General features: G+C 43.3%; 1 protein-coding gene and 1 long non-coding RNA gene across 3 annotated transcripts in view; one reads left to right on the top strand and one right to left on the bottom strand.

Moving 5' to 3' along the window:
- The window catches only part of LOC142819906 (uncharacterized), a 92,812-nt gene that overhangs the window by 9,465 nt on the left and 66,995 nt on the right, over positions 1-16,352 (bottom strand). The gene's annotated exons all lie outside the window — the stretch shown is intronic.
- The window catches only part of BTLA (B and T lymphocyte associated), a 29,024-nt gene continuing 24,308 nt past the window's right edge, over positions 11,637-16,352 (top strand). For both annotated transcript variants that reach the window (XM_075908675.1, XM_075908670.1), the window contains exon 1: positions 11,637-11,865. In XM_075908675.1, the coding sequence (XP_075764790.1) occupies positions 11,778-11,865 (88 nt within the window). In that variant the 5' untranslated portion in view covers positions 11,637-11,777. The remainder of the gene's footprint in view (positions 11,866-16,352) is intronic.

The following is a 16,352-nucleotide window of genomic DNA, read 5'->3' as shown; positions in this document are numbered from 1 at the left end:
CATAGGTCATGATTTCTATCTAGTCCTTGAATCATTTTTGTTGCTGTTTTCTGCTCCAATTTGACCACATCTTTCCTGAAATTTGGCACCCAGAACTGAGCACAATAGGAGCTCTTATCAGTGCAAAATAGAAGCATTATTTTGTGTGTCATAATTACAACATTCCTGCTGAACCATCCCTGCATGATTTTATGCTTTTTTTTTCTTGCCCAACAGTATTACTCTCTTGGCTCATACTTAGCTTGTGAGCCACGATAACATCCAGATCTCTTTGTGCAGTATTCCCTCCTGAGCATCCGTTTCCCAGTTTGTGCAATAGATTGTTCCTTTCTAAGTGAAATACTTTGCATTTGTTCATATTGGCATCTTCTTTGATCACATTCGCCCTTGACCATTCTGCCATGGGTGACCCTAAGGGAGTACATGACTACAGGCAGCATCGCTCTCAGGGGGTCATTGGTACATGAGAGTCTCTCCACTACTACAAGGTGATGATCCATGGAGAGTATCACTATTGGAGTCTATAGTGAGGCAGCATGGCCTCCTGATGACCCAGAAGGAGAACTACCCCTAAAGACTCCTTGGTGGGTGGGGCCAGAGCCCCCCGGCCCTGCCCACAGGAAGCAGAAGGGCGGGACCAGAAGTATAAGAGAGGGAGCTCCCAGCTCAGTTGGAGCCCACAGCCGAGCAGAGAGGAGGCTCAGCCACAGCTCCAGAGGCAAAGGAGAACCTCACCCTGCCATCCCCAGCAGAACAGCTGGGTTGGGCTGCTGGGACCACTGCCATGCCCCAAGGACTGCTCCAGGCCACCGCGATCACTGTTAGAGCCCAGTGACTGTGGGAGGCTGCAGGGACCCCTGCTAAGGCCCGAGGCCTACCCTGGACTCCCAGGACCCAGACCGGGCCCAGAAGAATGGGCTGGGCCACCATGACCTCTTCTTGAGCCAACCCAGGAGGAACCTATGGACACCCTACCAGCTCCTTCGACCCCCGCAGAGCCTGCCAGCCAGACCTGGAGCAAGATAGGCCCCCAGGAGGGACAGGAAAGCAGCCCGGGGGAGCTGGCCCCGTACTGGCTAAGGACAAGGAGGTCAGAGGAGCTTCGTGTTGCAGTCCAGATCCTCGCTAACCCACTGATCAGACTGGCACGGTGAGGCCAAGGTCCCTGCTGACCTGGTAGTAGCCAGCGCTGCCACTGTTAGGGCCTTGGTGTGGGACACAGTGGAGCGGGTGGGCCTGTGTCGTCCCCCCCTTTCCCTTGGGTGGCAAGTTACCCCCTGTCAGCCGACGGTCAGGGCAGTGTGTGCGTGTGTGTTACACCCAAGTCTTCAACTGCTGAGACACAAAGTCTCGTTGCAGCGGGCAGCCTAGGAGGCTGGAGGGCGCCCCGAAAAATAGTTTAACGTCCGTGACTTTACTGCTAGGACCGAGGTCCCGTCGCAGAGGGTAGCCAAACAGGCTAACAGACGCCCCAGTGTGAACAGGAAGAGCTTATTACACTTCAGATTTTAGCTGCTAGAATTCATAATTCCTTCGCAGCGGGCAGCCCAGGAAAGGCTGAGAAGTGCCCCAGTGAACCCTGTCACCTGGGAGTGACACAGATCCAAACGCTCAAGCTCTTCCTATAACTGTCCCTTTATGACCGGCTGAAGTTCTTTTGTTTGTGTTCGGTTCGGGTACAGCAGCATGGGTTCAAGTCAGAAGCTTGACACGCACTGGCTTATTTATAGGAGAAAGAAAGAGAAAAGAAATAAACTTGGTTCAGTGTATATATATATATATATTTTATAAGTGAATGAGGGCACCCCACTTGTTCCCAAAGTTTATAGCTAAATCACCTTACCAAAGGTGATTTACAATAGAAATGAAGCAGTTTGACTTTAAGAAAACTATAATAAAGTAACTAACTTACAACAGAGAGACAATTAGAGTGTACACATAAAGAAAACACATTGCAGGTACAATTCTCACCCCTGCGTTCCAGACTTGGCGTGGCCAGCGTCTTTCTCTCAATCCCTCGGGAAGAAGTAGGGCGAGGTTGGGCGTCCCACGGACCTCGGGAGACAATCAATACCTGCCAGCAGGTGTAGGTGATTGGAGCTCAAATTGAGCGGGCAACTCAACCCTCTTTATACCCCTTGGGTCACATGGGCTTCTTCCTGGTCTCAAGTGGCCAATTAGGAAAAATGGCTTTGAATGCCAAGTTTCCCACGAAGGGTGCAAAGCATAATTCACACCTGGGAAGATGCAGACAATGGGCACCTCTGGTATGTGATGGGCGAAGATTCCTCTCCCGAGACAGTGCAGGCGTGTCAATTACTGATACTAGCCATCACGGCGACGGGAGGCCTCCCAGTCGTCAGCTAGCCCATTTACTGTCTGGTTTCTGTTTATGGTAGAGTCAGGGACAGGCACCACACCTGCGTTCCCAGGGCATCAAAGGCTGACTGCCTTTCTCTTGCTCTCTGGGGGGGGGAGAAAAACAAGATGGGGTTCGTGGAAAAACAAGATGGGGTTTGTGTCTGGCTACACCCCCTGAAGGGAGAAACCACCTGTGCCTGTCAGCTCTCCACCAGCAAGGAGACCTGACCCCTGGCTCAGCCTGCAGACAGGCCTGTGCCCTGGGACCCTTTGGGATTAATTACCTGTTTCTTTGCTTGCTGCACCCTGATCCTAGGGCTTGATTTATAAACCGCTTGCCTGCAGCCCCACCCTGAACCAGGGCCTGGGGTTATGAACTGCTACTCTTTGTTCACTCCTCCCTGACCCCACGATGGGGCTCAGAGACTACTTGTAGGCAGGCAACAAGCCGCCCACAGCCTGAGACCATTAGCGTCATGATGGACAATATTGCCCCTATGTTCCTCATCATCAGGCACAGCAGAGTGAGTTCCCATTCTCTATGTTTGATGGCACTGAAATAATGGAACTTGTGTATCCAACATGGCATCCCCATCTCAGTTTCATACTCCCTGGATGCCAGAACACCACCGTGGACTCCTTGAGCAGGAGATTCTCCCACAATCATGAGTGGGAGCCAGATACATGAGTCCTTCACCAAATCTTCAATTGCTGAGGAGCGATTCTCCACCACACATCTTTTTCCCCACACCGGAGAATGCTTACTGCCCTCAGTTTTGCTGAAGAGCGGGCTTAGGACATAGATCAGATACATTCCTCAACACGTGAGATGCACTTGCTACTCCCTTCCCCTTGTGTTCTGAGTACTCCACCAGATCCAAGAGGACTGAGCTTATGTCATCCTTATGGTGTTTCTAGCCTCTGTTTGTTAGAGGCTGGAAATGGATGACAGGAGAGGGATCACTTGATTACCTGTTCTGTTCACTCCCTCTGGGGCATCTGGCATTGACCACTGTCAGAAGACAGGAGACTGAGCTAGATGGACCTTTGGTCTGACCCAGTATGGCTGTTCTTATGTTTTCACACTTTCATTTAAGATCATTGGACTGTTTGGATCCTTTGCGCACTATTGGGTGCTTGTTTGCTTTTACACAATTTGAAAACAAAATAATAATTTTGGATCATATCCTTATACTTTTATAAAATGGCTAAAGCCTCTGGGATACTTTTGAGCACTTCTAGGATCTTTATCAAAACTTTTGGTAGAGCTTAGGCACTGTTCTCCTACTTTGGGTAACTTTTTGGCTTATTGTTGTATGCCATTTCTATGATTGAGGGAATTTCTTTGGAATTTTTTATGTTTGGCTATTAGGGACATTATGGAGGAGTTGGGGGCTGTGGCTGGGTACTTTGTGGACTGATTGAGGCTCTATTTTAAAATTTATTTTAGTACAGCAGAGAGTCTTTTTCTTTGTACTGTTTAGGGATGGTCTTTTCCAGGCTATTTTTAAAGTGTCTAGTAACTAGCATTTCACTGCCTTTTTTATTTAGTTTATGGAAAATGGGTTTTTGAGGGCAACATCTTGTGGATTGTTTATTTTGTGTGGCTTGGAGTATTTGGGGAGTTGACTGTTGGGTAGTATTTCTCAGGCAGATTATTGGGGATTGCATTGGGATAGGTGACTAAGACAGTTGTGGAGGATCTCTCTCCATGGCTTATGCATCAACTTGTACAGGGGCTGGCATTTGATTATCTCCTAATTTGATCCATTCAGGGCAATTTTTGGACCATCTGACCATCCTGAGCCATTCCTGGACGTTGTTTTTGACTCTGGCATTTTCTAGATCTTTTGAGCCTCTAAAATTAAAGTATTGAATTCAATGAGTGTCTTTTAGAAAACAGCCTGTGAAAGACTAAAAAGGAAAGATTGCTCCCCTTGTGCAGCAACTTAGGTTCTTTGAGATGTCTCCCTATGGGTGCCCCATTACAGCTGCAACAGCACCTCCTGCATCAGGGATTGCAGATCTTTTGAAGAAGTGCCCATCGGATTACACGTGCATAACTCCCGATTCTGTGCCCTGAGTGGGACATATATAATATAGTGCTGTGTAGTCCGACGACTACTTCTCTGGTGCAGAGCTTGTCTTTCAGCTCTGAAGTCAAGGGGAGGAGGGCAAGTAGTGGAGCACCCACAGGAACACACATTGCAAGGAATCTCAGTTACAGCTGAGGGCAAGTAACCTTCTCTTCTTCTTTGAGTGCTTTCTTAGGGAACGTCACTGTAGGTGGCTATAAAGCAGTGCTCCCCAGTTTGAAGGCTGCAGCTTCAGAACTGCTTGTACTATGGATGATAGGACAATATGTTCTAGTAGAGTATTTGATGCAACATCCTAAGTAATAGTGTAGTAACAGCAGAGTAACAGTAGAGAGTGGGCAGAATGTGCTTGAGTTGGAGGAGGAGATAGTTGGTAGGACTGATGTATACACTGTGAGATGTCAGATATTGCATAGAAATGGCCACGCCTTTCCATCTTTTGACCACTGAGAGAAATAAGTGTGGCAATTTCCCGAAAGGTTTAGTTCTGTCCAGGAAGAGAGCTACTGCTCATGTGATGTCCAGGATGTGCAACATTTCCAAAGCCACATAACAACCAACAGCTGGCAAGAAGCAGGGAAGATGAACAGGTTGACTTAGCAGGAAAGAGGATGGTACCTTGGGTAAAAAAAAATCGGTATGTGGAGGTACTATGACCTTGTCTTTATGGAAAAAAATTGTCTAGCATGGGTGTGCCATAAATCGGGTCGGCAGCCTATGGCTTGCAAGCCAAATATGGCTCACTAAAGAGCCTGATATGGCTCTTTTGGAGCCCCAACTCAGCCCCCCCCCCCCCCCCCCCCAGTTCTCCCCACAGCAGGAATCCAGTGCTGGCACTTCAGCCTTATGGCCCCTCACAAGATGGAAGCCAGAACCAGATTCCTGCGGGATGTGGGAAAGGGGGGCAGAGAAAGTCTTGAGCTTCCCCACTGGATCTGGCATGTGAGGAGCTCCATCATTTCTGGCTCCATGTGCAGCCCTTTTCCTTCCCCTGGCCTCTGGGGAATCAGGAACCAAAAATGGCTTTGCACACACTGACCTTTTCTTTCCTCTGGGATACAATTCCTGGAGGCTTCCCCTGCAAATCCTTCCTGGAGGCTTCCTTCTGTCTAATGGGACTAGCAGAAAGTGGTGTTAGCGCCTACAACACTGAATGAAAACAAGTGCCCCCCACCACCTCATGCCTAGACCCTGAATCTTCACCCTGCCCCCAGCCTATTCCTGCCCTCTCCCCCTGGCCAAACACCCTGTCCCCAGCCCACTTCTGCACCCTGGACAGGCACCCTACTCCTTGCCTTTTCGTGCATTCTATCTCCCACCCAGACCTCACACCCTCACTCCCTCCTTTACCCAGTCTCCTGCCCAGATCCTGCATCCCCATCCCTATCCCATTCACTGGAAGCCATATCCCCCGCACTTAACCTCTTATTTATGGCCTCACCCCAGAGCCTAGGAAGCCCCACAAAATCCACTAAACCTAGAAGCCCAGAAGAGTAAATCCGGCCTGAGCCCTTGAACCTCAGTCCTCCTTGCTCCTCCCCCCACCATGTGGCTGGAGCACCAGGGGAGTGAGGTGTTTCAGTTGGCGGTTTTGGGGGGTTGTTGGGTTGTTGTTTTTTTTGCTTCTTAGTTGTGTGTTTCCCGACTGATTTTGCTGTGGGTCAGTGGCCCCTGACCCAATACAAAGGTTCCCCACTCCTGCTATAAATAGTGTCAAAACCTTTTGTGTTGGACATATTTTACTTTATTTAAAAATGAAGTCTGGCTAACAAGCCCTGAATTGGGGCCCAGGTCACATCTGGCCTCAGTGTCATAACATTCCTGCACCCCTATACACATCAACCCTTAACCCATTATACACCTGAACCCCATACCTTGAGTCCCTCATACCCCTACACCCTCAAACTCATGCTCCCCCCCACATCCCCAGTCCTCTGCCATAACACTCCTGCACCTCACACATACCCCATCCTCTGTCCTGAGTCCATCATGCCCCACATCCCCAAACTTCTGCACCCCCACATCCCCAGCCCCCTGCCATAAGACTGCCTGAATGTGTGCATGAAGCTAAATTTGACCAGTTATGATGTAAACTTCAAAGAAATGTGTGAAAAGATGCAGCAACAGAAGTCCCATTAAATAAAATCTGTGAATATAATGTTTCTTTTATGCTATTATTAACATTGTCAATTATCAATATAACTAGTTGTATATTTTCAGTCATGCAAATGGGCATTCTTATACCGCTCTTTGCTGACCACTTGTTCTGAATTTTGATGCAGTTTGGCTCTGGTTTGAAAAGGTTGCCAACCCCCAGCATATATGTTCCAATTTTGCCAGCCTGGCAGGTGATAGTGATAGTGACACAAAAAACTGTTTTCACAGATAAACTGTTTTCAGAGAGAAATTTAACCCTATCTAAAACTCATAGAAATGTCCAACTTGTGAGGGCAAAAAGCTGCCCCAAAAGGCATTTTCAGGCTGAGTGTGGCTTGCCAGCTGTTCACTTGAGCCCTGCATTCATGACACCATTCAATTATATTATTTTTTCTCTTTTGTTAGATAATATAAACTTTGATTGGAAAAGCAACGGTAAAACAGTAATACCATAGATTCCACTTCCTTACCATCTATTTGACTCATGCAATAATATGCACTTGCAGTATATTATTCAGCCACTAGATGTCTTTGTGAACCGCACAGAATTAGGACCATTCATTGTGTAAGTTTTTTCAGATTGGATCTTGTCACTGGTTGACAAGAGAGGAAACTAGTATTGAAAAGCTAAGTAGAACCCTGCTGTGTGTGTTCATACTTTGTGGCTGTTTTCTTTAATAAATGGGCCTTGGTTAGGATGAACTGAGATTACATACATCAGAACATTCCTCAGATGCACATGAACAAATTATATGAATCTATAAATCACAATGAACTGAGCTAAGAACTTTTTTCATTAAGTCTCACGTATCTGTAACATAGGAATAAATAAATTGCACCAAATCCTGTCCTGCTGTCTTTTCATGCTGATAAATGTATTAAAATCCAGAGCCGGCAGTGGTGCTTATGGGTGAAATTGCCTTACTATTTCTCTTAGAAAACCCTTTTTATTCAGTTGCTTGTAACCATGCTAAAACTTCATGCTGAAATCTGTCTCAGGTTGATTTTTCAGAGACATTTCAGCTAAAAGGGTTGTTATGTTTGAGACTGAGATTAGAGGAAAATAAATTGTTTACCCATGTTAAAAACATTTTACAATTGTTTAATTTAGGTTCTCTACCATCTCGCTGCTTTGAAGTAATGTCTTGAACTTTGGTGCATCTGTGGGCATGGTCACCCTCCTACCAGGAATATGCTTTTGGCCATCTCTGTGAAAATTCATCCAAAGTGGGCCAATGTAAAAGCTTCAGAAAAACCTGTGTTTACACATACTCCGAATCAGAGCTTGGCAGCTATATTCTCTGAGGATGCCATTTGTACTTGGCATGAGGAAACCTAAGGTTGATAAATGCAAAGTAATGCACATTTGAGAAAAAAAATTGATCACTCACATACCTTACAACATTCTAATATAGCTGTGTCAATCCAAGAAAGGGACCAGGGCATCACTATAGATAACTCAGTGAAAACCTCTACTTGGTGCAAAGCTCCAGTCATAAAAGCAAAAAAGATATTACAATGAGTAACAAATGGGATGAAGAAAAATATCAGAAATATTAGAATGCCTTTATATAAATCAATGCTGAAGCCTCGTCTGGAAACCGTGTGCAACAGTGATCATCCTGTCTCCAAAACACATATTTCAGAACTAGAGTAGTTTCAGAGAAAAGCAACAGAAATGTTCAAAGTCTGGGGAAAAAATCTGTCCTGAAAAAAAGATTAAAAATATTGATAGTTTGCCTTAGAAAGGAAATGAATAAGAAAAGACAAAAAAATATAAAATAATAAATAGTCTAGAGATGCTAGACTTGGAACAGCTCTTGTCTCAGTCTCATAACACAAGAACAGAGCTGATTTCAGTGGAAATAAAAGGTGGGGACTTCAGAACAGATTATTAAAATATCTGCCATAGGAAGTCATTGTGGCCAAGAATTTAGCAAGATTCAAAAAGTAAATGAATGATTATATGGACATTAAGAATGTAGTTGTTATAAATAAAGTCAATGAATGCTTTGGAAGGGATTTTAAACTCCATGTCTCAGAGTTTAAACTAATCTGTAACTATCAGACGGATAAGATTATGATTATCCTACATCTTCTAATAGGAGGTTCTTACACCTTTCTCTGATACTTCTGGTTCTAGCTACTGTCAGAGACAAAACAAAAGACAGGACTATGTAGCACTTGAAAGACTAACAAGATGGTTTATTAGGTGATGAGCTTTCGTGGGCCAGATCCACTTCCTCAGATCAAACTGTGGAAGAAAGTTGATAAGACCATATATACCAAAGGGATACAATCAAAAAAAGTGAACACAAATAAAAAGGACAAATCAAATTTCAGAACAGAGGGAGGATGTGGGGGGAGGTTAATGTCTGTGAGCTAATGATATTAGAGGTGATAAACGGGGAAGCTATCTTTGTAATGGGTAAGGTAATTAGCATCTTTGTTGTGACCCAGTCGTAAAGTGTCAAATTTAAGCATGGATGACAGTTCAGAGGATTCCCTTTCAAGTGCAGATGTAAAAGGTCTTTGTAGCAGAATACAGGTGGCTAAGTCATTTAGAGAGTGTCCTTTCTGGTTAAAGTGGCAAGAAACTGTTTTCTCTTTGTGATCTTGTCTGATATCTGTTTTGTGTGTATTGATTCTTTGGCAAAGTGTCTGAGACGTTTGTCCAACGTACATAGCAGATGGACACTGTCGGCACATGATGGCATAAATTATGTTTCTGGATGAGCAGGAATATGTGTTCTTGATCTTATAACTGAATTGGTTAGGTCCAATAATGGTGTCAGCAGAGTAACTATATGGACAAAGCTGGCAACGGGGTTTGTTGCAAGGGAAAGTTCCAGGGTTGGTATTAGTGTGGTATGTCCTGTGGATGTTGGTAAGAATCATCCTGATGTTAGGTGGTTGTCTATAGGAGACTATGGGTCTGTCTCCCAGAGTGTCTTGGAATGTAGTATCCTGTTCCAGTATATGTTGTAGTTTATTGATAATGTGTTGGACGGGTTTAAGTTGAGGGCTATAGTTGATGACAAATGGTTTTCTTGGGTCTGTCTTGAAGTAGATGGTTTCTGGGTATTCATCTGGCTCTTTCAATGTGTTTTTTTATTTCTCCGGGTGGGTAATTGAGGTTTATAAATGCTTGGTAGAGATCCTGAAGTTTCTGGTCTCTGTCAGTGGGATTAGAGCAGATGCGGTTGTATCGAAGGGCTTGGCTATAGACGATGGATCGTATGGTGTGTTTTGGATGGGAGCTGGAGGCATGTAGGTAACTGTATGAGTCGGTGGGTTTTCTGTAGAGAGTGATATCTAATTTACCATTGGTGAGTTGTACTGTGGTGTCCAGGAAATGAATCTCTCGTGTTGAATAGTCCAAGATGAGATTGATGGTGGGGTGTAGGTTGTTAAAGCCTCTATGGAATGCCTCCAGTGTTTCTTCGCCATGGGTCCAGATCATAAAGATGTCATCGATGTAGCGTAAGTAGAGAAGGGGTAAGAGAGGACAGGATCTCAGGAAACATTGTTCTAAGTCAGCCATAAAGATTTAGCATACCGTGGGGCCAGAGACAAGATACTGCACTAGATGGACCTTGGGTCTTAATGTTCATTATTTTTATGTTCATGCTCCATCCCTTTACAGCCGTGATGTGTGCCTGGATGGATGCATGCTTCATCTTCATCTTCCGTTAATTATGGACTTAATCAAGATATGGGGTGGTGGAACCTTTATCAGTGAAGGTGCTAACTACCTTCTGAATGGTATCCTTCCTGCCTTATCCATCCGCTGACTTTGCTCTTTATCTACTCAGGTTTAGCACCCTTTCTCCTGATACTTTATGCATTGAGGTAGGGGGGTGGGCAACAGAACATCTTTCTTCCCCTCCTGCCCCCTTCCCTTCTCCTATTTATTTCGAGTTTCCTTATCCTCTAATCATAACTCCGGTCATCTGAAGAAGGGGGCTGTGCCCACAAAAGTTCATGATACCATCTATGTGTTTTGTTAGTCTATAAAGTGCTACCAGACCATTTGCTTGCTGTTTTTTTTTCTGTAACAGACTAACTCAGCTACCCCCAAAGCTTCATTTTCATAGAACAAATGAGTGCACACCATCTCAAGGGTTTCAGGGACAGAGCAGGACTATCCTTTTAACTGTTGTTCTTGCAAGCTGGGGTCCTCTGCCTGCTGGAAGTGAGAGCAGGGAAAACTCTTTCCTGAGCTTTTAGCGAATCTTGTGCTGGTATCCAGGCAGTAAGGGAGTGAAGGAGGCACCTGCCTGACTTGAAAGCAGAAGGGGAGAATAGGTTGTAAGACTCACAGGGCAGTGATGAGGGAAGTAGTCAGAACTGGAGCCAGTTTTGAGGGGAAGCAGCTGGCAAGGGAATGGAAGCTTGTTGGAAGTGGCTGATGGATACAAATGGGATTGGATTGAGGAAAGGACTATGGGCCTATACAAGAGCTGAAGAACGGGGTCCTGTGGGGAAAAAAATAGCACGTGTTCATGTAATTACAGGTTATACCATTATGTATATGTACAAGGGAGCCAAACCAGAAGTTGCATAGCCAACCTTAATTCTGGCATTTCCTAAACTGAGCATTTCCTAAACTGAGTTACTCACTTTGAAGAGAAAACGTAATGTTCTTTTAATGTTAGGTTTTTTAAAAATGTACTATGAAAATAAAATTCAATAAAGAAGTGATCCAAAAAGACTGGAAACATTGTGGGGGAAGAAACACTATTGTGCAGCTGTTAGTTTTGAATTTACTTATGTTTATAAGACTGAAATCTCCTTTACCGTTGAACTAACTGAGGATTTTCTTATTATAGTTTTAATTCTGTAGTTTCACACTCTGCACTGAAAAGGCATTCTGGGGGGAAAAAAAGAGAAGTTTTGCAGTTCAGAGATTTTGAAAGTAAGCAAGTGGTGATCATGACATAACCACATAAAAGTTCACCACGTAACCTGTCAGATTTTTGCAAATTATGTTACGGAAATCTTCTCCGCCCTTTTCCCCACCCCCAAACCTCCTTCCCTGTCTAAACTCAAGAGAATCAGCTCAGAGACAGCATGGGCAGTTACGGAGGGCTGTAGGTGGCTATACAAACTGCACTTCTTTAACCTCAGAGGACTCTCTCCCATCTCCACCATGCCAATGAAATGAAGACTCCTCCAGGCATGCAGGCGAATAGAACTGTTCTACACATCCTTCTTTTGGTGTTATCGCTGGGTAACTGTAAGGGTGATGGTAAGATGCTTTATCAATCTATTGTGACTTTAGTTAATAGCCTTCATAGAAAACCATGTACCCAAGGGATTTTCAGTGCAGTCTGGGTGAGGAGAAATTCATCTTATGAAGCTATAGTAGGCTGGATAATGATGGAATAAGATATAGGACAGAAATCTAATATGGTAAAATAAAAAGCAAGTGGATTATCGGTAATAAAACCAGGCCTCTAGGTTACTGTCGGGACTGAAATTCAGCTAATTGAGACTGGGCTCTTTCCAGTTCTTGACCAAAGCCTATGCCAGCTGTGCATGGATAGAATCCAAGCACCTTGTTAAAATCCTGGGGTCTACCAGCTGTGGGATGACTCCATATTGCTGTCAGAGTGCTTGCATATCCGCACCTAGTAATTAGCAACCCGGCTTCAGTTACATGTTTCCCGCTGACAAAAAAAAAGCAGGGAGGGGAGGTTTGGTATCCCTCTTACTTTCTCCAGTCGTATTGTTGCCGTTAATAATGCTTCTCCTAACTTATACTGGCAAAAGGGAGAGTTGATCCCTGTATTTATAAGGGCAGTGTGCCTAATTCATCCAGGGTAATTTTTCTGAGGTTAGTGGTGGCTATGGTGATTATGTAAAGAGAGGTTCTGGGACTCATAAAGAAGAATAGCCCTTTAAATGTATCCTTTGGGTTTGTGGTTAAAAAAAACCCAAAGTCAGTGATGAACAAGATAAGTACATCCATTACAGCTGTTCATTGCCTCTCATGGGTTTGTTACTATTAATTCAGTCTAGATTAGTCCATTCCATTGGTCCCAAATAGTGTGAAATTGTGCAGATAACATGCTGTGAGCATTGAACTGATTTTGAATAGCTGTGCTATGTTAGCTTTAAAGTTGTATTTCCACCACTGCTATACTTTACTACACAGTACTCGCTGATCATATTGATGTAAAAATGCCTATTTAATAGAATGAGACAATGATTAAGAGTAAGTGCATGTCATTAGCAATTTAGCCACAGATCGGGGGAAAATCAGAGGTGGAGTAAAAAATGTGCCCCGCCTAGTTAGCTCAACAGTGGGAGCTATGCGATTGACTCTACCCATGACTCAGTGTGTGACCTGAGCTTGAGCAAGTCCCTTGAATCTTTCAGTATCTTGTATTTAACTCATTGTAAGCTAACAACTATGTGGCTGAAAGATTCTGTGAGTTTCTACAACTATTTCCCTAAGGATTTCGTGGAAGTCTATTCTTCCTTTCTTAACCTTTCTTGCTGAACTTCACATTACTCCGCCACCCATATCTGGCAATGTCTCTCAATCACTTTTCTACCTCATTTCACATAGTCCATTCATTCCGAATTTATCTGCCAGGCCTCTACCCTTTCCAGATTTAAATCTGTCAAAAATCCATTTCTGCTAGGCTGGCTAAAATTAATCTGGTGTCCATGTAGAAAATCCGTTTTTGTTCCCCTTCCTTGACCTACATCTAACATGGCCTGTCTATCCTTTGACCTTAAGTTCCTCAGAGCAGGTCCATCCCATTTAATATACTTGGAAAGTGTCTTCTACATCATGCATACTATCTCAAATAAACAACAGAAAGGCAGGAGAAATACTACACAGTGCTTTGAAATGTTCAAAGTAGTCTCTATTTTAATCTCAGGGATTCATAACTTTCTGACACATTTACATTTTGGCCCTGAATTTCTTATGCATGTTCTTTGCCTAATGGTGCACTTGTCTAAAGGGTTTAAGCCAAACTGCCATTTTTGAGATAAGATGGAAAATATCTCCCCTGCCCCCCCAAAAAACATGTACAAAACTGACCCTTTTTGACTTTATACAGACATCTTTGAAACGTCATGTAGGAGTTAGAGAAAAGCAATAACTTTTTTAAGTTTGAAAAAAAGGCATCTCACAAGCACAAAATTAGAAGCAAGTGGAAAATCTATGAACGTGCTCAGCACGCCTCTATTATTTTTAGCCTAATGGAACCTCGCCGACTTTGTGACATGTAAGTGTATTTTTTTCCCACCCCGTCTAATGGGCACAGTGGCTGCTGCTTTCAAGTAGCTGGAGAGGCAGTCTGCACAAAGAATACTATAAATAAGAGTCCTTCCAAAAGTATTGCCTTAACATCAGGAAAAAAAGCTTAGATGGAAAAAAATGAGAGACTTGTGGGTTTTAGGTCATACCAGTATGGCTGCATTGCACATTACTCTGTGAATTCTAAACCTTTGATTAAAAAAACCTTATTATCAAGCTGCAGCCAAAGAGATCTGTTTTTACGGTTGACACGGCCTTTCAGAGAACTTTCACCAGCCAGAGAACAACCACAGTTATCGATCAAGCACCTTAGGAGAAGGTGACTTTTAAACAGTAATTGCTGTAATTTTTCACAAGAAATTTCTTTTTGTACATAAAGAAATACATTAATGAAACATTAACGTTGCTCTGGTAAAATTAATGGAAAAAGACAAATATTAAGTATGTAGTGACAAGTTACCTACACCATGTTGCAGATGTGGAATATTTGTGACCTTGTAAAAAATATCGTTGATATTTAGCTATACGCTACATTTGTGCAACCTGATTGAGATAATTCTGCGGTGGGAACCTTAACATTTGTGTGCACTCGTGTCCATTAGTCCACTTCAAATGTCAAGGAAGTCAGCTATTCTGCAATGCTCCTCTCTTTGATTGCAGATAACAGCAGAATCAGATTTCTCATACACCTCTCTTTCTCTTTTTAAAGGGGAATTTTATAGACCTCAGCACTAATCATTGTGTACCCCCAATTTTCACTTCCTTTAAAAGCCACTAGTTTACAAAATTAGACTTAAAAATATAAGTGTCACAGTTGTTATTACTCAGCAATTGGTTAATTTCTCATTTTACCATATAACATATTAATTGGAATCTGAATATTGTAGTTATATTTCAGTGTACAGTGCAGTATAACCAATTATTTTCTGCATTAAATTTTAGTTTGGTACTGACTTGGCTAGTGCTTTTTTATGGAGCCTGTGGTAAAACTAGGCATATATCTAGGCGAATTGATAAACTTAACTGGAAGACTGGTTAAGAATCACTGCCTTAAACCAAAATCAGAGCAGTTTATGTTAGTCAATCTTACAGCTCTGACAGGTAAGGGAAATCTGATGCTTGAAATTGTGTCACATCAATTTCCTGCTCCTGAATGTTACAGTTTCTGAAAATTGGTTGTACTCTAATACTTTTCTCTTTATAGAGAGGAGAGACCACCTAGTAATATCCTTTCGGGGCAGATGGGTGAAGTACAGGGAAAAAATATGTACAAAACTCTGACTTTCTGAGGCATGGTCTACACCACAGAGTTAGGTCTATGTAATGTTGACCTAGTTGTGGGAACATTTTCACTTCAATGTGGCTTTTGATGAAGTACATACCTCTCTAAGGGTACGTCTACACTAGCACCCTAGATCGATCTAGGGAGGCAAATGAGGGCGACCGAAATTGCAAATCAAGCCTGGGATTTAAATATCCTGCGCTTGATTTGCATGTTCCCGGCCGGTCGCCATTTTAGAAATTGACTAGCCCGAAGTAACTGCCCGCGTCTACATGTGGCAGTGAAACAGGATTCCGATTTAAAGCCCCTAAAGCTGGTAAACCTCATTGCAGGAGGAATACCAGCTAATTCGAGTTAGGGCTTTAAATCGGAATCCTGTTTCACTGCCGCGTATAGACGCGGGCAGTTATTTCGGGCTAGTCAATTTCTAAAATGGCGACTGGCCGGGAACATGCAAATCAAGCATGGGATATTTAAATCCCAGGCTTGATTTGCAATTTCGGTTGCCCTCATTAGCCTCCCTAGATCGATTTAGGGGGCTAGTGTAGATGTACCCTAAGGCACATACTACAGAGTTAGGTCAACTAGCAAGGTAACTCATGTTGACCAAATTCTTCAAGTGTCTATACTAACATGTCACTCCTGCCAATGTAACTCATCCACTACACTGACTTAACTCCACCTCTGCAAGAGGCATGGCACTTTGGTTGATGTAATTAGGCTGACAGTTTTAGCATAGACTCTCCATTGCTTATCTCAACTTTTGCTGGCTTGCAGAAGAAATCCCACAATAGTCTATCCTGAAAGTTAAATCAGTGCAAGTGAGATCAGGCACCACTGCCACAAGGAGTGTAGTTTGGACATGCAAAAGTGGTTTAATGACTGTGGTGGGGTTGTATATCAACAAACTGAGATTGACGTAATTTATAGTATAAACATATTTAATGCCAATTTAACCACCACCACCTCTCTAAAACTGCGTAGCGTCACAGTCGATATAATTAGATCAGTGTGGTATCAGTGCAGATACTGTGTTGCTTATCATCACTGTTACTGGCTTTCAGGAGCCATCCCACAATACCCCACATTAACACAATTGATACAAGTGCTCTAAGTGAGGATATTCACTACTGATGCAAGAAGCCATGTGCACACATACACAAATGAATTAATAACT

This window comes from Pelodiscus sinensis, chromosome 1, assembly GCF_049634645.1.
Source record: "Pelodiscus sinensis isolate JC-2024 chromosome 1, ASM4963464v1, whole genome shotgun sequence".
NCBI classification, from domain to species: domain Eukaryota; kingdom Metazoa; phylum Chordata; order Testudines; family Trionychidae; genus Pelodiscus; species Pelodiscus sinensis.
This window is presented reverse-complemented; position numbering and strand designations above follow the sequence as displayed.